The following is a 23,272-nucleotide window of genomic DNA, read 5'->3' as shown; positions in this document are numbered from 1 at the left end:
AAGTCAGAGCAAAAGCACAAAGTCAGAACCAAAACTGTGTAAAGTACGTACAAAGTAAATTTTAAAAAAAAAAGCAAAACTTGACAAAAGCATTATGCAATAAAAATGATTCAAAAGCACAAAATTGATTATTTGAAAAGATATACAAAAGGGTAAGTTCTAGGTCACTTACGTTCTTTCTCTCCCCAATACTAAGGACTGAACCTAAGACTTCCTACAGGCAAGACAAGCAAGCATTCCACCACGGAAGCTTCTATCTTCAGCACTTTTCATGTTTTAATTTTTGGACAGTATTCCAGTAAACTGTCTGAGGTGGCCTCAAATTTGTAGTCCTCCTGCCTCAGCCTATTGGAGATTAAATTTAGGGCCTCTGCCCTGAGCTATAGTCCCAGCCCTTCTTATTTTTTATTTTGAGACAGAGTTTTGCTATATTGCTAAACTGCCTAGCTGGGTTTAAACTCATGATCCTCCTACCTTAAATCTCCCAGAGAACTGGGATTATAGGTGTGTACCACCGTGTCCAGATTTTTAAGTTTTGACTGAATGCACTTCACACTGTGGTGCCATTAAATTTTTTTGTTGGTTTGTTTTTTGAGAAAAGGTTGCTATGTAGTTCAGACTGGTCTTGAACTAACTTTATAGCATAGGCTGGCCTCAAACTCACAGCAATTCTCCTGCATTAGTTTTCTGGGTGCTGGGATTACAGGTGCATGCCACTATGCCCACCTCACATTAATTTTTTTTTTTTTTACCAGAGATCGAACTCATGACCTCACACCTGCCAGCCAGGTGCTGTGCTGCTGAACTATATCCCCAGCCCTCACATTAAGTATTTAAAGCTCAAAATATTACTGCTTTGTTACTCAAAATTCAAATAATAAATTCAGTTAATAAGTAACTTTTCTGAATAAATTAAAAATTATAATTACTAAGTTCTAAAAAACAAGCCAGGATTGTGTTAAATGCCTATAAACGTAACACAGAAGATGGCATAGTGATGAGCAGCAGAGAAAGAGCCTCACCAAGATTTGGTGTCTGTATCCTGGAATATGAGGAAGACAAGTATGTTCCTAGGACCCAGGAAGTATCTGAAGTGAGCAGTGAAGCCCATGAAAGACAATGGAGACAGATTTCAATACAGAAGGTGGTAGCAGGTGGTGCCTCCTCCCTGAGATTTGACTGACTGCAGGAGAGAAGTGGTTGAACCTACAGACCCACAGTGACTCAGTGGGCTCCACAGAGAAACCCAACAGTGGAATGGAGCAGTGGACATAAGCAGATTGTAGTGGCTGGTGAGTTATTCGGGTTCAGATGCCCTCCACAAGAGGGTGACTGGCTGGTAGAAATCTTGGAAAGGGGACAACTGAGCTCTGAACTCTGTGCTCAGAACAGCTGTGGAATGGATCCATCTGACAATTCCCAGTGTGAGGTCAGGCTGCTGAGCTCAAGTTGGTAGGAGGTCAGGGAGCCAAAAGCAAGCCAGAAGGCAGTACATGAAGTGTTACAGGCTGAGCAAACTGGGTCACAGCCAGAAATCAGCCTAAATTTACATGGAACTAAAAGGTGCAAGCTTGCTGGGATTCTCCACCATCCTGCCTTAACACTATGGCAGGCTTGTTAGAATTAATCAACTTGGACCCCGACTCTATCTGATCACACTGCCTACCAGTGAGAGCAGAAACATGCCTTGTAGTAGATGTTTTTTTTTTTTTCCCCTGTTTTTGTAATGTTTTTTCTTGTTTGTTCTTTTTACATTAAGTGTAATATGATTTCTAAGCTTTTTTGTTATTGTTCAGTTCTTGTCTTTGCGTTTTTTCTCTTTTCCTCCTGTCTTCTTCATGTTTCCCAAAGTTTCTGTAATTTTCCTTTGTCCTCCAGTCTTGCTTCTAATCTCTTCCTCTGCTTCCATTTTTCCCCAAGTCCCTTCTAAATGTTCTCCCCTGAGGGCAAAATAACCATATTGAGGACTTATTTACTGTATAAAATTATATGGTTCATATTAGAATTTTCTTATATAACCACATATCTAGTTCATACAGTTAAAGGTGGCAAATTGCATTACCACAGTTTGTCACTTTCCAGGCTGTGTTTGATGACACTCTTATTGCTGACTCTACCACTTTAGCCAAGGTGACACAATTTTTCTAATGAGTTGTTCTTCCTGGTATGCCAAGACTGTGATCACCTAAGGGTTACAATATTATAGATCAGTGCCAAAGAACCAGGGGCTAGCCCCAATACACAGCAACTTCTCAAACCCAATGAATTCAAAAGGTAGAATAGAATCCTACAACAGACTCAACCCAAAAGCCAGCTACATCTGGAAGACACCTCTGGGAAGTAGTCATTTCCTAAGGGTTTTAAATACTGCCAGTAAAGCTACTTACCATAAGCAATTTACAACCATAACCGAAAATAAAAACAAACCAAAAAAACCATTTAAACAAGATACTATTCAGCCTTCTATCTCACCAAAGGAAAACCCAGGAGGCTATAATGTGGAACAATCTAAAAGCCACCCACCTGGACTCTTTGAAATGGTACTAGTACAAAGCATATGAACAAGACTCTAGGAAAAAAAAAAAAATCAGAAGTAATTTCTCAGATAACTACAGATGGTGACCATAACAAAAGGCACGCTTAGCATCTCTAGAGCAGATACAGATTAAAAAAAAAAAAGGATCTTAGGGAAATGATGGAAGCCATGAATACCCAACATAGGAATGAAATGAAGGGGCTAGGGATTTAGTTCAGCAGCATAAGCACCTGCCTTGTAAGCAGGCGTTCGTGAGTTCGATCCCAGTACCAATAAAAAATAAAAACAAGGAATGAAATGAAGTCTATGAAACAGAATCAAACAGATATCCAGGAGATTAAAAATTCTGCTGAAAGTCTTGGCAAATGCGAGGTAGTGAATTCGAACCCTGGCACCAAAAAAAGTAAGTATATAAAACAGAAAAAGCCAGAATATCAGATTGTGGTTAGCAATCATGAAAAGATTTCTTAAAAATAGCAAGGGATCATGAGAAATCAATCCAGCAGCTGCTAGATGATACAAAGAAGAAAAAGATAAAATTGATTAGGGCTGGACATTGTGGTGCACACCTATAAGTGCAACAGTTGGGAGGCTAAGGTAGGAAAAACCCTGAAAGGCTAGCCTGGGCTACAAAGTGAGTTCAACGCCAGTCTGAACCACATAGCAAGATCCCGTCTCAAAAAACTAAACCCTCCCCAATTCAATCAGACTCAATGAAGCAGCACCTGACAGCACAAATGACATTAAAAAAAAAAAAAAAAACCCTGTTCACAGCAGTAATGGCAGAAAACTTCTCAAGCAAAGAAAAAGAATTTGACATACATATAAATAAGTGAGACATGTAGGATTGTATTAGCCATGAAAAAAAAATCTAAAGCAAGGCACCTAATAGTCAAAGTCCCAAAAATTCAACACAAGAACAGACTATTAAAAGCTGTTAGAGCGGCTGGGGATTTAGCTCAGCAGCATGAGCGCCTGCCTTGCAAGCGCGCAGTCATGAGTTCGATCCATGGTACTGGTAAAAAAAAAAAAAAAAAAAAAAGCTGTTAGAGAAAAGAAACAAATCACCTATAAAGCAAAGCCCATCAAAATCACAGCTGGCTTCTCGATGCAAACCCTTAAGTCAAGGAGAACTTGGAGTGAAGTAGTGAACTTGGAGTGAAGCCTGAAAAGAAAACAACCCCCAACCCAGACTGATGTGTCCTACAAGACTGTCTTTCAAAACTGATGGAGAAATAAGATACGCCTAGACAAAGCAGACCTTAGGTAGCACTCCAAACTGTTCTGAAGAACATTCTGGAAATATAACAAGAACCAAAACTCCATGAACCCCAACAGAATGAATCCACCAAACAAGACAAGCAATTAAAAGGGATATTTGCCAGGTGGAAGGTGGGGACAGGAAAATAACATTACAAGGACGAGTCAATACGTATCAGTTATACTATCAACGTTTATGGTCTCAATTCACCGTTAAAAGAAACAGATTGGCAGAATAGACAAAGAAGGAAGATCCATGGGGCCAGGGATTTAGCTCAGCAGCATAAGCACTTGCCTGGCAAGTATGAGATCGCGTGTTCAATACTGGGTACCAAAAAAAGAAGCAAGATCCAACAATATACTGCATAAAAGAAACATACTTAATTCAAGAAGAAATTCACAGACAAAGTTAAAGGGTGGAAAGCAATACTCTATGCAACAGGAACCCAGAAAAAACCCGGGACAGCTATTCCGTTTGTAGCCAAAGTGGACTTCTAACCAAAACTGACTGAGAAAGACAAGAAAGGTGATTACATCCAAGGAACAATCCAAGAAGAAGAGCTAACAATCATAAATACATATGCACCAAATACCAGCATATTCAACTGTATAAAACAAATATTAACAAACATGAAAAACCAAATAAGCAATAATGCAACTATAATGGGGGATCTCAGTACCCCACTATCCCAAATAGATCTCTAGACAAAAAAAAAAAAAAGAAAGAAATATCAGAACTGAACCAAACTTTTAAACAAATGGACTAAGAAGAGGTCTACAGAGTATTATACCCCATAATATCAAAACACACATTTTTCTCAGCTGTACATGTAATGTTATCCAAAACAGACCACATACTAGCTCACAGAACATACTTCAGTGATGTTACAGGCACCTGAGTTAGTTAAAAATATAGGCAGTGAGACAGGGCTAGGTCCTTGGAGGAGGCAGCACAAAAGCCCAGATACCTTGCAACTGCTATGGGCCAGGCCTCAAGACAAAAGATCAAACAAATGAACCTATATCCTAAGGACTGACATTCTAAATAGTTCTCTATCACCCTGAGGAAGTCTGGAGTCGCTATTCCAACCTCCTAAGGAGTCACTGCTCCTTAAGAATGCCCACTTTCTCCCTTCCCCATTTGTCCTGATTTAATCAAATTCATCTGAACAATTAATCTTGGTTAACCACAGTTCTGTCTCACCTTATGCCTGTCTGCCTTGTGAGTTCCCAGTTTTCCCCACCTTGAACCTGTCTCACCCCATGATTTTACACTATAAAAAATTCCTAGAAAAGACAGTCGTTGGTAACCCACTTGGGACCCCTTCTGTCTCTCAGACAGAAGCTTTCTTTCTCTCAATAAATATATTTTACTCTTTAACTTCCAATGTTTCTAAAATTCATTCTTCAATTTTAGAGAACACATACTCCTACCAGACATACAGTAGGTCAGCAGTTTCATTTCCCTATATCAGTAGTGCAAAGGAAATGAAATTACTCCACGTATATTATCAGACCATAATGCAATGAAATCAGAAATCAACGGCAAAAGAAACCACAAAAACTTCATAAGCACATGGAAATTAAACATCCCCCCCAACAACATCCCTCCTCCTGAACAACCAGATGAATTTAAAGAAGAAACTAGACAGTTTTTACAACTACGTGATAATACCCATACAACATACCAGAACTTATGAGACACAATGAAAGCAGTCCTATGAGGGAAATTTACAGTGGTGAATTCCCATATCAGAAAAACAAAGCAAGGCAAATAAACTAACTAATGTTAAACCTCAAGCTTTCAGAAAAAGAAGAGAGCTGGGCAGGATGGTGCATACCTGTAATCCCACCACTCAGGAGGTGAGGCAGCAAGATCACTAGAAATTCAAGGCCAGCCTGGACTACAAAGTGAGCTCAGGACCAGCCTGAACTGCCCAATGAGACCTGTCTCAAAAAGACAAACAAACAAACAAAAGCCAGGTGTGGCAGCACACACCTGTAACCCAGCACTTGGGAGGCTGAGGAGGAAGATCACTAAGAGTTCAAGACCAGCCTGAACTACATAGAGAAACCCTATCTCAAAAAAACACCACCACCACCATAGACAGACAGACAGACAGACAGACAGACACATACACACACACAAAAGCAAATTAAGCCCAAAGCTTATTTGAGTGAGAAATTATAAAGATTGGAAAGAAATTAATACAATGGTGCTTAGAAAACAACACAGAGAATCAATGAAATGATGAGTTGGTTCTTCGAAAAATTAAACAGATAAGCCCCTAGCCAATCTTATCAAAAAAAGGAAAGACCAAATTCATGTAATTAGGAATGAAAAAAGTAAAATCACAATAGATCCTGCAAAACTCCAGATCATCAATACCTACTTTGAGAATCTGTATTCTAATGAAATGAAAAACACAGAAGAAATAGATTCCTAGATATATACGAATTACCAAAAGTGAATCAAGATGATATAAAAATTCTAAATAACCCAACATCAATCAATTAAATTAAAGATGTAATTAAAAACCTACCAACAAAGAAAAGCCCAGGCCCTGACGGATTCACTGCTGAATTCTACAAGAAATTTAAAGAAGACCTCATGACTCTATAAACCCAACACACAACACTCTGGGAAGTTGAAGCAGGAAGCTCAAAAGCTTGAACCCAGCCTAAGCAATTTAGTGAGTGTAGGAGACAACTGAGTGACTGCCAATGCAGAACAATTGCTGCAAAAGACTTACTGCCTTATACTGATATTTACAGAGCAGACTATGGTATTTCCTTCTCTCTTCAACTGGCTCTAAGCACTGCAAACAAGGCTAGGTACTGGTACGTAATCTCTAAAGCCATCAGACAGTCTCCTGTTTCCTCCCCTAGTGCTCTCTGTAAAAGATATGAGCACAGTGGGATGGAAGAGCCAGTCAGCTCCAGGAATGTCAACGGGGCGTGAGCCTGGAGATAAAGACAATATGCATCCCCAGGGCACAAAAGTTTACATCTCACAAACTGAAGTGACAGCCTCCAAAAACAACTTAGTTGCTACATTTATTGAATTATCCAGATTGACCTTTCTGCATATCTTTATCCCTGCATTTTTTGTTTGTTTGCTTGTTTGCTTGTTATTGTGGTACCAGGGAATGAACTCAAGACCTCGCGCTTGCCAGGCAGGCACTTATGCCGCTGAGCTAAATCCCCAGCCCCTATCCCTGCATTTTGCAAAGATGCTTTTCTCCCTACTTGGCTAGTCAGCTCAACTTATTCACGTAGTTCCCACCATCCTTGCTGTCACTCATCCTCTCATCCTCGAACCACCTCATTCTTCATCAGATAATAAATTCTGGGAGAGACATTGGATCAGGGCCTTTATCCACACATCCTTACAGGAATTGGACTTAGGATCCCTTGGCTGCCCTTAACTTTGAATATGTCTAGGAATATGTCTAGGTGTCTTTACTCTTGCCGTGGGTTGCACTGGAGGTGGCAGATTGGAATTAACTTGCCAGGATCCCAATAATGTCTCAATGAGATTATAAATATAACTTTCGGGATTGTGAGGAAGACTGGAAAAGGGATTACAATACTTGGATTATAATACATAATATTTGGGATTACAAATATTATTATTATTATTATGGTTTTTTTTTATCGGTACCGGGGATCGAACTCACAACCGCCTGCTTGCAAGGCACATGCTTATGCCGTTGAGCTAAATCCCCAGCTCCTATTATTATGTTTTTATGAGACTCTAACTCATAAAAACAAGGGGAGGGATGAGGCTGTAGCTCAGCATGAAGGCTCTGAGTTCAGTTCTTAGTACAAAATAAATAAATAACTTGTAACTACTGAACTTGTAACTATTGAAAGACTTGTAACTATTGAAAAAGTTAAATCCATAATTATAACTACATCCACAAATAAAATAAAAAACCAAACCAAACCAAAACCCCTGAAGATCCACATGGCTTCACTAGAAAAAACGTATCAAACATGCTGTATTTACAGTGCCAGTCTTACATACACAAACCCTTCCAGAGAATAGGGAAAAAGTAAATATCCCAGATTTACTTTATAATGACAAAAGACTGGCATTATACTAAAACCTGACAAGCATTATGAAAAAGAAAATCATGGGCCAATCTCATTCACGAACACACATGCAAAAATCCTTACAGAATGTTAAATTAAATCCAGTAATATATCAAAAGGATATATTGGGAACAAAACAGTTAACAAACTTTTACTCAAGTGTGGATGAAAGAACATTAAAACATTGCCTGAAATATTTGTTTTTTAATTTGTTTTTATATATTTCTTAAAAATCTTCTCCAAGAACACAATCTTTCCTACTATCTTACAGGAAAGATTCTACCTATTCTATAAATGGGGAATAGTATAGAAATTCTAGACCAGGCCATGTCTGGCTCTGTTACTATGTTAACTATTTGACTGTCACCAAATACTTACCTCCCTGCATCTGTTTCCTGCTGAGAATAAGTGACTTGCCTTTTCAAAAATGAACCTTGTCAGTATCAGATTAGATAATGTATAACCACTAAAATTTAGCAAGCTCTTAACTATAACTTGGGCAATGTGCTAAGTGCTTTATATACACCAAGCAACCTAATCTCTATACCAACTCCATGAAGGAGGAATCATTTTACAGGTTCTGGTTCAACTCCCTTACTACTACTACTACTACTACTACTACTACTACTACACACACACACACACACACACACACACACACTAATTTTTTTAGCTGCTTTATGAAAAATCCTATGTAACGAGTACAGGCAGAGAAACCAATTAGCTGGAAACCATTAGCAAGGAAAATGTTTGGTTGGACTGGAGTTAATGACGATGCTAAGAATGATGTGATGGAAAATATTTAGAAGGCAGGCATGACTGGAATTGTTAGTGTACTAAATTTGAAGTTAAGATAATAAAAGCACTCTCAAGGTTTAGTTTTTTGGGTTTTTTTTGGGGGGGGGTCCTAGGCAACTGCAAGAATAGGAATACCATTTACTGCATTAGGGCTCAGTTTGGAAAAGAAATCGAGTGGATTTTTAGGACATGTTGAATTTGAAATGTCTATGCAAACACGTATCTGCTAGAAAGATAAATGTGGAGTTCATTGGAGAAGTCTAGGTTGTAGATGTAGATCTGGATATCCTCAGCACATAAGTGATATTTAAAACCACTGAATAAGGGGAGATGATCCAGATAGAGGAAAGCTCAGACAATTACTGAACTGTGGAGCATTCCCAGGATGTTCAGAGATTAAGCAAAAGAGGAGAAAACAGCAACAGAATCAGACAAGTTGAGAGCCTAAAAGGTTGGAAGAGGACCTGGAGAGTAGTACCCAGAAGACAAGGTGTAAAAAATACTGTTTCAAGAAGAAAACAACCTAACAAGATTCAGTTAAAGTGTCCAGTAAAATAAAGATTTAGGAACTATTTGATTTAGCAAAGTCTTGCTGATTTTGATAAAACGACTTCATTGAAATAGTGGGGACAAAATTCTACTGGAGTAATTCCAAAAAAGTAACTATTCAAAAACCAGAAAAGGGTGAGGATATAGCTCAGTGGCACAGTGCCTGCCTGGCAACTGTAAGGTCCTCCGTTTGATTCCCAGTACAAAAAAAAAACCTAGAAGAAAGGATTTTTAAAGTCTGCAATACAGACTTCTCAGCAAAAACCAACGTCAAATCACGAAGAGCGTGGAGGGAAATAATTCAAGTTTTGAAAGATAATAACCTCCAGCCAAGATTGATATATCCTGCACAACTGTCCCTAGATATTGATGGAAAAACAAGGTGCTTCCAGGATAAAGAGGAACTAGGGGAATTTGCAACCACCAATTCAACTCTACAGAGAATACTACAGGACATTCTAAAAAAGAAAAATACCAAGATTCTAGAAACAGTGGCAGAGAGACCCAATGAATGGAGCAGAAAGCGAAATGAAGAAGACAAACTGACAACTAATAACAGAAAAAGAGCTCAACAGAAATGAGGCAGAGAAGGTTGGATAGTAGGAACAGCTATTTTGGAGAAAACAAGACATCATAATAGCTGATTTAATATCATCTTGTTTTGAAGTCCCATCAAGCTTTTGTTCTTCTGTCTTCATCAGTCTTAACATGTATCTTATTGGATTTTATTATATGTGATAATATAAACAAAAACTTTTATAGACAAGGAGATTATACAGAAACCATTGTTCATTTTCTGTTAGTTGATTCTAAATACCCTGTAATACTGTCATTCTCTTGAATGGTTTTACATTGTTTTGATATATTTGATGTTACAGTATATGAAGTTATACTCAAAGATTTCAAGGAAAGAAACACTATGGTAACTACTTTTATGTCGGGATATCTTATGGTGAAACACTATTTTGCTTAAATGATTATGTTCTGACCTGTGCTGTTTTGTTATGTCCTCTTTTATCTCAATCTCCTTTTTTTATTATTTACTTTTTTATTTTTATCTTTTTAAGGGAAAAATAAATAAAAATAGCAGGATATATTATAGTAACCCACTTTGATTTCCTATTAACTTGATTTGAAACCCTGTATTGCTCTCACCATCTGTTTTGACTGATTTTCCTCTATTCTATTTTGCTTGATAGTACCAAGTTCGAGAGTATAGGCAACAACTCTGAAGACAAATGTCTCCAATGTTTTGGTTTTATTGATTTTGTTCTTTACTGTTTTGTTCAATTTTATTATAACTGATGATATAGGCAATTCTTTTTAAGATAGCAAGAGGCATTATGGTAACCATTGTTGATCACCTTGTATTTTGTTTTTACATTATATATTATGTCCATCTTTTTTATTTGACTGACTGTTTTGTTATGTCACATTTGGTTTTATTCTCTTAAAAAAAAAAGTAATAAGAACTGTGGGAGTAATAAAACCCAAAATGTGTAATTGTCATTGTACAAAAGAGAGGAAAAGAAATTGCTCCTGCATATATATTTAAGTGTATAAGATAGATAACCATATTACTGAGTTTTGTTGGATCATTGAACAGAACTGTTTGCAGTCTCACTGTTTGAATGTCCACTTTATATGCTTTAATTTTGTAACATGAACAACTATTTCTAAGATGACAATATGTAATCTATTAGTGATTTCTTACTGTTTATTTTTTCTGAAATTCTGTATAACTAGTACCTTTTTTCTGGTTTTTTTTCTCCTTAAATAAAATTTTAAAAATAAAATAAAGTCTGCAATACATATAAGGAAACATTTGAGGAGACAGATATATTTAACTTGATTTTTACATTACACAAAGTACAAATAAACAGAAACATCGTATGGTCCCTGTTTTAGTCAGGGATTACAAAGAGAACAAGACAATATAGAACACAAAATTTTTTTTTTGGTCTTTTTCGTTTTTACCGGTACCAAGGCAGGCACTTACGTCGCTGAGCTAAATCCCCAGCCCCATGAACACAAAATTTATAGTATTATTTATACTGGTCCCCAAGGAGTCAAACACAAAGAAAATGCAGGATATCTGTCCATACACTAAAGACACTGAAAATCCAGCTGAGTGTCTGGATCATATGACAATAACAGCAGGAGTTCATCTGAAAACCTACAGCCCACGACAACGACTTCCAACGAGTCCAGTTGGAGGCCTAGAGCCCATGACAATGAGTCATGCACGCGTAATTCATGCATCTGGGCTGGGATGACCCAAAGGTCAGAGGTGGAAGCCAAAAAGTCTGTGCCAGTGAGACAAAGGATCTGTGCCAGCAGGCTGCACTGGAGCCAAGAAGCAACAGTCAAAATAAGGACCAGGGCTCCCCTAAAAAGTACCACAGTTATCCTCAGTGACAAGGAGGTCCTGAACTCCTCTGACAATGAGAACAAAGACTTCATATCAGGAAGCCAGTGTGACAAGCTTCTGGAAATTGAATGGCACACCATCTTTCCCCTCAAGAGCCAGAAAGCAACGTTCAAAGTAAGGAGCTCCCCCAAAGTGAACCACAGCCATTCTCAGTAACGAGGTCCCAAGTTCCTTTGATGATGAATAGTCAAGTTCATATCGGGAAAGAAGCTCAGCAAGCTCCTCTAGAGTCCACAGCAACAGAACAAACGGCTACCACCACTACCACTACCACTACCACTACCACTACCACTACCACTACCACTACCACTACCACTACCACGGAGAACTGCTACTATGGAGAACAACTATTACTACTACTGAGAACCAATGAAAATACTTTTCCTTTCCAGGTCTCCTTTTTATACTGCAACAGTCCTCAGGGTAGATCATCTACACTCAGCATCATGCTCATTCAGTTCACCCACTGTTTAAATTGATCATCACTTTTCAATCCACCACAGTTCCCATAAATATGTGCAAATTTTAAAAATGTTTTTATGTATCAGTTAAAAAAATAAATTGAAGTTTTAAAAAATAGCCAGAATCCGACCAAGTCTTTAGCTCTACCAGCAGTTTATACGAAGTTCAGAGTAACACATTAAATTTCCTAAGTGAAGATAAAACTAGTAAAATCTAGATAGAAACTCAGAAAGAAAACCCATGGGGGCTGGGGATTTAGCTCAGCGGCATAAGTGCCTGCCTTGCAAGGAGGCAGTCGTGAGTTCGATCCCTGGTACCGGTAAAAAGGAAAAAAGGCCAAAAAAAAAAAAAGAAAGAAAACCCATAAACGGTAAGGGTGGCAGAGAGGAGAAAATCACAGATTACATGATATCACTCTTACTTAAAAGGTATCAGTCAATCATAGTGTGTAAAATGTATTTGGATCCTGACTAAAAAATGAAATGTAGGCCCCTAGATTCAATTTGGAGCACAGGGGTAGTGGTAGGGGTGGGTAGTGGACGGTAGATGGTTTTAGGTTAAATAGGTTTGAAATAAGTTTCTCATACTGTTGTTTTTTTTGTTGTTGTTATTGTTGCTTTGGGACCGGGAATCAAACTCAGGATCTTGTGCTTGTACTGCTGAGCTATACTCCTGGCCCAAGAAGTATAATATAAATATCTACTGCTGTTATTATCCTGTGATAGTGGTAGTATGTGTATATTTCTTATACATAGGAAGTCCATTATCTCTTAATACACAGTAAGTACTTCTGAGTAAAACCACATCATGTCTAAACTATACTTCAAAAAATTACAAGAAAAAAGCTAGGCACCGTGGCCCACGCTTGTAATCCCAGTGCTCAGGAGGCTGAGGCAAAGGATTACCACAAATTTAAGACCAGTGAGTTCAAGGGCAGCCTGAACTACACATCAAGACCTATTTCAAAAATCCAAGAAGAAGGGCTGGGGATTTAGCTCGGTGGCATAAGTGCCTGCCTGGCAAGTACAAGGTCCTGAGTTCAATCCCCGTAACCGCAAAAAAAAAAAAAAAATCCAAGAAGAAAAACAAAAACAAAAAACACAGACAGTGGGGCTGGGGATTTAGCTCAGCGGCACAAGCACTTGCTGCACATGTGAGGTTGTGAGTTCGATCCTTTTACCAAAAAGGAAAAAAAAAAAGAACACAGAATGGGAAAGTAGAGGGGTCACTACACGTGGATTGATGACTGTTTTGGTTTGGGTAATAGGTACACAGGAGTTTAGTGAACAATTCTACCTCTTTGTATATATGCTAAATTCTCTATAACAAAATATCTTATAAAATAAGAAATCATTTTCTTTTCGTACTTAAATCTCCTTTACTCTTCCATTAAACTAAGAAGTTAAGGTTAAGGAAGACTAATGTATTGCTCAAAATCGACATTTTTTTTTTTTTTTGGTATTGGGAATCAAACTGCCAAACTCATACTTGCCAGGCAGGTGCTATGCCACTGAGCTGTATCCCCAGCCCTCGAAGTTAATTTTTAGTAGACTATTTCTATAGCAGTTCTAGGCTCATAGAAAAACTGATGTAAGGTTAGAGATTTCCCAAATTCCCCCCACCTCTACATATTCATCATTAACATTCTTTACATTTGTTTTAACTGATCCTACACAGTCACATTATTAATAAATCCAAGTTATTTTGAAAGCCAGAATGTCTCCAAAATGCATGCTTTTTATACTACCATATATCGCATTTTTTAAACTAACTTTTTCTACATTATTTATCTGGTACACTTCATATAATCCAACAAAAGCCAAAATTGTTTCATGAGTAAACAATGGCCAGTACTCCAATGAAAGAAATATTTTTGTCAATACACTACATTTCCAATTCCAGAAACATATTTTAGTTGTTTAATAAATACACTGTTAGCTGTGGCAGGCATACATACATCCCAGCTACTGAGGCTGAGATACTAAGAGTGTAAATTCAGCCACCGTCTTAGGCAACATGATGAGACTCTGTCTTGAAATCTAATAAGAAAGGTTGGGATATATAACTCAGTGCCCCCTATCTTCAGTTCCTACTGCTAGGAAAACAAAAAACAAAAAAACAAAACACACACACACACAAATATATTATCATAGATTTGAAATTAATTAAACATAAATATAAAACAGTATCATTTCATCATTTTTTAAACCTTGAAATAAAATGGATTTGGAAAAAATCTGGAATTTCTTTTTCAATTTTTATTAGTACACACATGCAGTACCTAATTACATTCCTCATGAGTTGGTAACTATACATAACACATCTTAGTTCTTTTCTTCATGCCCTTTCCCTCCTCCCTCCCTCTAGCTCTTGGTCCCCTTCCCTTTTACAAAAGTTCTGTCTTGCTATTCCTTATTACCTGTCTTTTGAGTAGTTAAATTTTGGGTTTCTCAAGTAAGAAAAATCATGCAATGTTTATTAAGTTCGTGTGTCTGATTAACTTCACTTAACATTAATTATGGTCTCAAGGTTCCTCTATTTTCCTACAAGTGACACAAGTTTACCCTTCTTTATGGCAGAGTAGTATTCCACAGTGTATAAATATCACTTTCTCTATCCATTCTTCCATTGATATACATGTAGGTCACTTACAAGTTTGGGTGTTGTGAGTTGTGCTGCTACAAACATGGCTATGCATGTATCACTGTAATATGATTTCTTTAACTTCTTTGGGAAGATACCTAGAAGGGGACCAACTGAGTCAAACTGAGTTTCTAGTTTGTTTCTTTGAGGAATCTCCATACTTATTTCCATTATGGTTGTATATTATGATGCAGTTTACATGGCTACCAACAATGTAGAAGGGTTCCTTTTTCCCCTGCAGCCTCTCCAACATTTATTATTTGATTCCTTAATCACAGCCATTCTTTCTGGAGTATGACTGAACTCTCAAGTGTTGTTTTAATTTGTACTTATCTAATAACCACAGACAGAACTTCTTTTACTGTATCTATTTGTCATTTATACTTCTGAGAGGTGCCTATTCATTTCAGGTTGCCCATTTTTTTTTACTGTGTCTTTTATTTGGGAGATTTAATTTTTTGAGTTCTTTATATATTCTACACATTAACTCTATCTGAGGAATAGCTGCCAAAAAAATTCCCATTCTGGAGATTTTCTTCCTACTGTTGTTTTTTTCCTTCTGCTGTGCAGAAGCTTTTTAATTTTATCTGATCCCATTTGTTGATTCTTGATGTTATTTCTTATACAACTGGGATTCTGTTCAGAAACTCTTTGCCTATGTCTTAAAGACTTTTACCTACTTTCTTGTGGCGGATTGTTTTTTAACATTTAGGTATCTGATTCATTTTAGTTTAATATATGGTGAGAGATAATGGGTCCTAATCCAATTATCCGCATGTGAACAGCCTGTTTTTCCAGTACCATTTGTTATAGTTACATTTTATTACCTTTAGCTTATGTTTTTGGGCTCTCTGTCACAGATGAGGTGGCTGAATGTGCCAGGTTTCTGCATCCTCTATTCTGTTCCACTGACTCACACATCTGTTTTTGTGCCAGCGCCATGCCATTTTTAATCACTGTAATTTTGTAAGATAACTTGAAGTCTAGGATTCTGATGCCTTCTCCTTTGTCCAGGATTCCTTTTGCTATATTGGGTTTTTTCTGGTTCTAAATGAATTTTAGGATTGCTTTCCCTAGTTCTGTGAGGAATGCTCTTGGTAAATACCTGGAATTCTTTTTTTTTTTTTTTTTTTTGGTCTTTTTCCTTTTCACCGGTACCGGGGATCAAACTCACGACTGCCTGCTTGCAAGGCAGGCGCCTTATGCCACTGAGCTAAATCCCCAGCCCCAATACCTGGAATTCTTGACTCAAATTTTATTTCATTAACTATGTTAAGGACTGGTGAATATCAACTAAACAAATTAAATTTCAAATTTATTACTTTTTAAGTTAAAATACTTTTCAAAGCACACATGTAGTTTATGTTGTTCACTGATCTAACAACCTAACATGTACTCGTAATTAAATATGAAGCTATATAACAGTTCACAGTAAATGCAGTGAGTTGGGTGTGGTACATGTCCTAATCTGGGTATTCTGGGAGGCTGAGGCAGGAAGATCATAAATTCAAGACCAGCCTGGGCAACTTAGTAACTTGGCACGACCCTGTCTCAAAATCAAAAATTTAAATTAAAAGGGAAGAGTGCTGTGATGGCTAGAAATACAGTTCAGTGCAAAAGCCCTAGGTTAAAGGCTTGCTACCAAAAAATAAAAACAATTAAAAAATCAAAATCAGCTACAGCATATACTATAGTATATTAATGAACACAGATTTCCCACTAACTTCTGCTGTAATATTAAAAAAAAAAAAACCTGTTTCAATAAGCCTACTTTTAGGACTATCTAAGCACTGGACCAATTTACAAAGACCTATGTACTATATGTTCCACTTTTGTATCTTGAACAATTATTTGTAAGAGGACAATATGTAAACATCAACTAGTGATTTATTACTGTTCATTTTTTCCTTTGAAAGTATACACTATTTCTACCCATTTTCTGTTTTGTTTTGTCTTTCTTTAAATAAAATTTTAAAAATCTCTATGTACTATACTAGTATACTAATCCCACAGTTTTATTTATAATAATGAAACTGAAAAAATCTAAACCACTGCCAATGAGACTGATTTAAATAATATATCGAAAAAATTAAATGCTATTCATTCTTAAAAATTATCACACTGCCACATAGATGTGAACAAGTAATGTTACAACTATTCATGGTATATGACTAAGAAAAAGGTTGAACTTGAACCCTGGGTTCAAGTCCTAATACAAAATAATAATGATAATAATAATAATAGTAAAATGGATAGACAGACAAATGGATGCCTAAAAAGATATGAAAGAAAAAATTCACTGGTTTTTACGTGGAACATATGACTATATTACTTTCAGTTTCTATTTTAGACATTTCTGTACTGTTTTTAAAAATAATAAACATTTTATAAACAAAATTATTTTAGAAAAGTATATTTAAAAAATAGAAAAGTATACTGATCCCTACATTTGACATAGTAAAATCTTAAACCTACAAGGCCAACTCATAAACATTAATATGGGAATCTGATAAGCTCCTACATGCTAATTCCAAACTCTATTTACTCATTTAATAATCTGGGTACTTTGAGAGGCTGAGGCAGGAGGCCACTTATTCACTTACTAAGTGTTTTCAAATATAGTATACTGCACTGATTATCATACTCACATTTACTATGTTTACCTAAATCACTTACAGAACGTTCAGCCTGCTGAGAGAGTTAAATTTCTCAGAAGGCAGGTCTGGGGAAGAGTTTTTAAAAAGGTACTTTCCCCCTTGAAAATAAGAAGAGACATTAGTTAATATATTCTTTAAGCAATTTTAAAATTTACAGACATATTCTCTATCTTATTCTAAAAGGTTTAGAAGTCAATCAGAATAAAAGATACTAGTAATGATTTTAAAACAGTATTATGTAAGCCTACGATTGAAAACAATTTCTTACAAAATTTTCTTTCACTTATGAAAAACCAGAAAGTATTTCATGTCTATTCTACAATCCTTTTTAATTTCCTAAGAGTGTAACAATTTGGAAATAACATATAAAATAACTGACTGATACAGAGTTCTTTCAGATTATTTTATTAAACTGACATCCCAAACAAATGCACGTAATTTTTTATTGTAACAAAACCACAGAAAGCCCACATAAAAGAATGCATTAGTTGTGTGACAAGGTTTTGCTGAATCTCAATAGTCTTTTTTTTTCTTTAAGCAGTAGCTGGCTAAAGAAAGTCATTAATATTAACACAGATAATGGCAGAAAACTGCAAAAACTCCAAATACAGAAAGACTGTTCTTGTATACTAACAGCATAACCATTATGGTTGAAAAAACCACACAATATTCTTTCTCACATCTGTTTTGTTAATAGGCCAAGAATGAGGGTCTATTGAGTATCCTGGACAACTGAATTAGACACTAGGAATGTCTGGTAAATACTGTTTATCCCAACATTCTGAAACTAAACAGGCCTAGGAAAGAGACTGATCTTAAATTATCATTTTAGTTTTACCCTCCTGAAAATAGAACCATCACTTTGAGCTTTTTTTTTTTTCCTTCTATCTGCTTAAAAAAAAGAAAACCAAGATTTATAAATTACTTTTTTAAGGTCCTAGTTTTATCTGCTGGGCTATACAGTAAAAAAAAAAAAAAAAAAAAAAAAAGGTCCTAGTTTTAGGTAAGTACTGTAACTGTAAGAGAATACGCTTTTTAGATTAATAACACTGTTTTTAATTCATTTTGCAAGTAGACCCTCAAGTACTTTAACAATATAGAAACTAATGTAACTAAATGATTGCATTATAAAGCAAAGGGGTATTCAACTAGAATCCAACAGTTTAAGAAGATCTGGCAAGAATTTGTCTCTGAGCTAGGGTTTTTCCATAGACAACACTGAACTCTTCCAGGAAATGCCCCCTTTTCAGGGCCCCAGGCCTTGCTATATATTGTTAGTCCAGGTTTATGGAGCCAAACAAATGTAATGTTCTCAATGAATACACAAAGTTATATAGTATAAGTAAATTCTAAATTACCTATTTATTTCATAAAAATCTTCCAAAGAAAAATGAAGAAGCATCTACATATCTTTTCATTCATTTGCAATGCTTTCCTTAAATAATTTAATTCCTTATTTTTTATAAATAAATTAGCTCAGAAGTTGATTTAAAAATGTAAAGAGTTATACAGGTTATAAAGGTTATACAGAGTGATGGAATAATCCATACTAGTTTAAACGTCTTTGTTTTAATCAAATTACATTTAAAGGTTACTTTTTCTTCCTTCTTTTTAGTCTTTGTTTAAAAGAAAAAAGATGCTTCTTGATTCCTTTTCAGTTTTCCCTCAGGGCATTCCATCACTGAAAGAAATTAAATTCTAAAACAAAAACAACATAAGCATGCACATTTATAAAGTAACAGGACCATCTCAGGCAGCAAATAATAACAAGCAACAAGCTACCAGGGCTACTCCAAAACAACACAAGTTAAAACTTAAGCACTAATCCAACAAAAAACCCCTTAAATTTCCAAGTTCATACTCACACAGTGGAGTACCAGTTGACACTCTTTTCCTCAAGACAAAATTTATATAACAATATAGACATTTTGAAAGTAATAATTTGTTTTAAACACTAAACTGAGAACCTGTAACTATATATTTTAGCGTTTTGACTCTGCAACTGTTGTCCTCATCAGAATGCCATTCTTGATCCTTCAAGTGTTGCCAACTGACCTTTTTTGATGTTTATTATTTAAGAAATGTAGAACTTTAAAATTATTCAAAAATAAATTTAAATATTTAAGAAAGTCTATTCACTTTTACATGACTGTATAAAACTACTAAACTTTTCAAATAAATTTGTATGTCACTAATTTATAGCAAATGTTTTTCTTCCATTGTTAAGTATAATTTCTCCCTAAACAATAGACTGAATATATCTAAAAATATAGACTATATTCCTAAACAAAAAAAAAAAAAAGGTCTTCAGGAGAAATGGTAGCTAAATGAACATTCCTACTGCCCCTACTCCTATTTTATTTGGAAATAAAACATAATCTATCCTCAGTTCAGCTGTAATTAGACCATAAAAGAATAGGGTTTCTCGGGGCTGGGGATTTAACTCAGCGGCATAAGCGCCTGCATTGCAAGCAGGCAGTTGTGTGTTCGATCTCCGGTACTGATAAAAAAAAAAAAAAGAAAGAATCGGGTTTCTCATAACTTCCCTTAACTAATAGTTTAAGCACAGATCCTAAACTATTATTATTTTTTAAATAAATATACATCTTTTTTGGCTAAATCAAAGCTCAGATGGTTCTAAACCAGTAGATTATACAGAACAAATTTAAAGTATTTCATGTGAAAAAGAACAGAAGCCTGGTGTCATGGCACACACCTACTAGTATAATCGGAGCATTCTGGAAAGCTGAGGCAGAAAGATCTCAAGTTCAAGTCCCCAAAATTTATGCTTAGTGAGACACAGTCTAAAATAAAAATAAAAACAAAAGTAAGAACAAAAACAAGAACAAAATCAAAAACAAAAATAAAAGACTGGGCAGGAAGATCAGTGCAAAGGTTCTGGGTTCAATCCCCACACCGGGAAGAAGTGAGGGATGGACAAATACCAACTTTTAGTAGGATTGTTCACCTAGAAACAATCACATGATATTTGTATTTGAAGTCCTGTAATGTATTAAATTAAGTTTCCTATGTAGCCATGTAGCAATCAGAATTTAAAACATCCCATCATGATTCCTGGAGTTTCCATCCAAAAGAAAAATAACAAACAGCCAAGATGCAATATTAATCCAATAGATTTTAGAAAAAAATTTTATCTAAAACATTTTTAATTGAAATATCTGTCAAATTCTAAATTTAAAATTTAGTTGCACACAGCTTTCAACTACATTCAGTTTAGCAATTAGTGCCAAGAAGAATGAAATACAGAATCTTATAGGTTATCTTCACTATTAGACGACTGTCATCACACAAACTGCACTCAAGAATGTACCTTACCTTGCAAGATAGCCAAGGATATGGCTGATAGAATTATCTAACAATACTTTCTCAATGTGAAGACAAGCAAATGAATATGTTTTCACAACAAAAGACCTCGAAAGAAAAAGAAAAGATAAAACCTATTTTCTGAGCCATACTTCAACTGGCTCTATCAGTTGACTGACTGGTGGTTTGACGTTATGTGTATTTTCCAGGATGTTCCCTGTACATTTAAGGTCATATCTTCGTATGAAAATCCCAAACAAAAGAAAAATATCTAAAATGTCTTTGAAATATCCTCAAATTGGGGCTGGGGATTTAGCTCAGCGGCATAAGCGCCTGCCTTGCAAGCAGGCAGTCGTGAGTTCGATCCCCGGTACCGATTAAAAAAAAAAAAAAAAAAAATCCTCAAAAGTTTCAGCATGATAAAAAAAAAAAAGTTCAGCATGATCAATAAAAAGTTTAACTTCCGTGTTTAGTTTTCCAGGACTGACAACAATTGGACAATTACATAACAGTAAGAACAAATTCTATGGCAGAAAACTTTTAAAAAGCAGGATAGTTTTGGAAATACACAAATCTACAGTAAGTGAGCCTTTATAATCCAAACAAATTTCTGTTTCTAATAAATACAAAGAAGAGGGGCTGGGGATTTAGCTCAGCGGCATATGCGCCTGCCTCGCAAGCAGGCATTCGTGAGTTCGATCCCCAGTACCGATACAAACAAACAAACAAAAATACAAAGAAGGCAAAAAGTAGGGCGCAACAAGAGAAATGGTAGAAATTGAGTAGAGAACATTCCGTGCAATAAAACTTGCAAGAAACTGCCCTGTCCGTTTCTCCACTCACAATTTTTGAGTGCTTTTCTGTATCCACTTGACAGTTATACTGCTTATCCTATTCAACAAAGTTCTCAAGTCACTACTTTATTTTACATAATTTTTCTTATGTTTACCTCTAAAATTGGCAAACATGAAATTCAAAGACTTGCGATGCTATAGTAACAAGACATCCCACTTCCAAATATTTTGAAAATGACAAATCAGTGGTCAGCTGGATGAAACGTACGTTAAAGTACATCATAGGAGCATAATGACCTGCTAAGCGAACCGTTATGTAAAGCCCATTTTATGTCTAAAGAGTACTTTCTCTTTTCTGCTTGTACTAAGGATTGAATCTAGGCCTTGTGCATGCCAGACAAGTGCTCTACCCCTGAGCTACATCCCCAGCCCTTCCTTTTCTTTCCTTAAGACAAGTACAATGTTTCAATTTTCCTAAAGACAGCCTCAGAAGAGAAAACATTTTCCTAAATTCCAAATTTCAGGAATATTACAATTGCTTCGTCTAGGAATAGCTAATGAAAAGACACTATCAGTAATTTTAAGATCCATCTCCTCATACAAGCAGTGGTCTAGGCCGATGAGGAGACATTTCCAAGCTCCTCGGAAACTATACACCACGCTGCGACAACAAACACAGGAGAACCCGGGGGTGAAGGCAATTTTATTTGACGCAGCACTAACACCTACTTCAAACTTAATCGCATCCGTTATCTCAGCGCATCTTCACCGCTACTCCAAGAAGCAGGCCACCCCTCTACTGGGCACACCACCCGGCCAAAGGACACGCATGTTGTATCTCGACCCGGATAACAAAAGCGATGGCAAACTCCTCTCTCCTAGAAGAAAAGCGGCGGCGGCAGGGGCTGGGGAGGCGTACAGTAATACTGTACCGCCTAGAGGACTCCTAAGTGAAGCCCTTCGCGGCCCTTTCGCCAGTGCCATGGCCCCGGGGGAACTGCGGCGGGGTTGCGGGGAGGCCGGCGGCGGGGCAGGAAACCTGCGACGCCCGCCCCGCGCGCCCCTGGGCCCGCGCGAGCGATCGACCAAGCCCAGGCGACAAGCGCGGGGTGACACCCTGCGCCCCCGGCCCAGCAGCCCCGACTCACCTGCTGAGCCGATTTCCATTCATGGAGCTGGGGACGGAGCTTCGGGTGAGAACGGCACCCGCCACCCAAGCGAGGCGGCGGCAGGGCGGCCCCGAGGCTGGGGCGATGCGGCTCCCCTCAGAACCGCACTCGGCGCGCTCGGCCGGAAGAGTCGCCGCCGGGAGACGGCCCCGCGCCGCGCGAGAGCGAGGAGACGCCGCCGGCGAGGAGAGGGGAGCCCCCGCGGAACTTGCGTAGCCCGCTGCCGCTGCCGCGCTCCCCCACCCTCTTCGACAGCAAGAAGCAGCAGACGCCGCCGCCACCACCGCCGCTCCCCTCGGAGCCGTCCCGGAAGCCCGCCGGCGTCAGTTCCGCCGCCCGGCTCGCGCGGAGTCCACGCCTCGCCTCTGGGCCGGAGCCTTGCGGGAGCGCGGTGGTGCGAGCGCGACCCGCGCGGAGGACGCTGGGGAAACGGCAGGAGCGGGCGCGCGCACGGGGGCGTCGGCCCCAGAAGATCCCGGGAGGCTCGGGCTTTGTGCGGGTTGCTGCCGGTCCGAGCCCGCAGCGCTTTCCTGGAGAGCATCTTTCACCTG

General features: G+C 37.6%; 1 protein-coding gene across 3 annotated transcripts in view; it reads right to left on the bottom strand.

The window, feature by feature from the left end:
- Ago3 (argonaute RISC catalytic component 3) overlaps positions 1-23,007 on the bottom strand; it is a 116,993-nt gene extending 93,986 nt beyond the window's left edge. For all 3 annotated transcript variants that reach the window (XM_063236069.1, XM_063236070.1, XM_003471484.4), the window contains exon 1: positions 22,701-23,007. In XM_063236069.1, the coding sequence (XP_063092139.1) occupies positions 22,701-22,719 (19 nt within the window). In that variant the 5' untranslated portion in view covers positions 22,720-23,007. The remainder of the gene's footprint in view (positions 1-22,700) is intronic.
- Positions 23,008-23,272: the final 265 nt, after the last annotated feature.

This window comes from Cavia porcellus, unplaced genomic scaffold (genome assembly GCF_034190915.1).
Source record: "Cavia porcellus strain 051 isolate PalLab524CR breed Dunkin Hartley unplaced genomic scaffold, mCavPor4.1 scaffold_25, whole genome shotgun sequence".
NCBI classification, from domain to species: domain Eukaryota; kingdom Metazoa; phylum Chordata; class Mammalia; order Rodentia; family Caviidae; genus Cavia; species Cavia porcellus.
The sequence above is the reverse complement of the archived record's forward strand: the minus strand, read 5'-3'. Positions and strand labels throughout refer to the sequence as shown.